Consider the following 1347-nt stretch of genomic DNA (forward strand, 5'->3'; position numbering starts at 1 on the left):
AAAAAGCCCAAGAAAGACTCGCGTACTTCTACAACTTTTCCTTCAATATGTACATACCTTATTATTTTGCTCATTTGGTCGACATGACTACTATCTGGTGTGCTATCAAATAACATGCCGTAATATTTTGCCTTTTTCACATCAACAATAATATTTTCCAGAACGTGGTCGCCTAAGATGTTTATGAACTCATTCTGAATACCCTTAGATAAATAAGATGGCAGTCTTTTGGGTCCGCCTGCTGATTTTTCTAAATTCGTCCAATGTTCTCTCAAAACAGGATCATAGCGAGCCATTAGCTTGATTAACTCCAAAAAGTTTCCACGATTTTCCGATTCAAAATCTTCTCTGTGGCCCCGGAACGAAAGGTTTTGTTTTGCCAAAAAAAGCGTGATGTCCAATAGTCTGTGCAGAATATCACGCCATTTTTTAGTTTCAGAATTGATGACTTTTTCAGTGCTATGATCAATAGTTTTTCCGCTATGAAGCCTGACTGTCAAGGTTTTCCATTTCTCGAAATTTGACAAGTGTTCGTTGGACGACTCATGTTGCGTAACTTTCGGATTCAATTTCCACCACCGATCAAAACCAGAAACAAATTTTTTTTCTAGATCATCGTCCGTTGCAAAGATTCGACAGCAGAAACAATACAACTTATTTGTTGATAATGAAAAAACCATCCATTTTCTCAAAAATTTGGTTCCATCCGGTAAACTTGCATAAAACCATGAAGACGTCAAGCTCCTATTTGTTCCTTTAGTTGATTCTCCGACTCTTTCTATTGGCAAAAATGGTCCATCCTTGTTTTGAAATGTCGAACTACCGATCTGTATTATTTCTAGTCGAATGTCGTCTGGCATTGGCACCGGCCAAGTCGCTGCATCGTTTGAGAGAAGAAACTTTTCTTTGAAAGTACTTATTTCACCACCAAATGTAAATTCCTGAACTTCTTTTTCTTTTCCTTTTGCTGCTTCAGTTTCATCTATCAATAACAATTACAATCATATTTAAAAATATGATTTTTGAAAAATGCGAAGGTAACTAATATAAGCAAAATTCATCATCTTTAATACTATTGGATTACACAACTTTGATTAACGTGTAACATTTCATGACATCATATTTTATTATTTCGATATGAAAAATTATATTCAAGAATCAATATATTACCATTTACATTGTTTACTTCCAAGACTTCATTATTAGCATCATTTGATCTATCCTCGATCTGCTCTAAATCTGAAGATTGATTCTCATCTGTTTTCTTTGATGGAGTCACGACTTTGAAGAACTTATCAAGTTTGAAAGTCTTTGCCAAAACTTCTTGGTGACTTTTTTCTTTTTTTT

The 1347-nt window shown here is 34.6% G+C and overlaps 1 protein-coding gene across 1 annotated transcript; it reads right to left on the bottom strand.

Annotated features, from left to right (window-relative positions):
- Positions 1 to 57: 57 nt before the first annotated feature.
- On the bottom strand, positions 58 to 1291 carry LOC126909947 (zinc finger MYM-type protein 1-like; the record flags this gene model as incomplete). The annotated part of the gene is made up of 2 exons (XM_050692353.1): positions 58 to 982; positions 1171 to 1291. Coding segments are annotated over 2 exons (1046 nt in total), but the record flags the coding sequence as incomplete, so codon positions are not given.
- Positions 1292 to 1347: the final 56 nt, after the last annotated feature.

This window comes from Daktulosphaira vitifoliae, unplaced genomic scaffold (genome assembly GCF_025091365.1).
Source record: "Daktulosphaira vitifoliae isolate Bord-2020 unplaced genomic scaffold, ASM2509136v1 Scaffold_2471, whole genome shotgun sequence".
NCBI classification, from domain to species: domain Eukaryota; kingdom Metazoa; phylum Arthropoda; class Insecta; order Hemiptera; family Phylloxeridae; genus Daktulosphaira; species Daktulosphaira vitifoliae.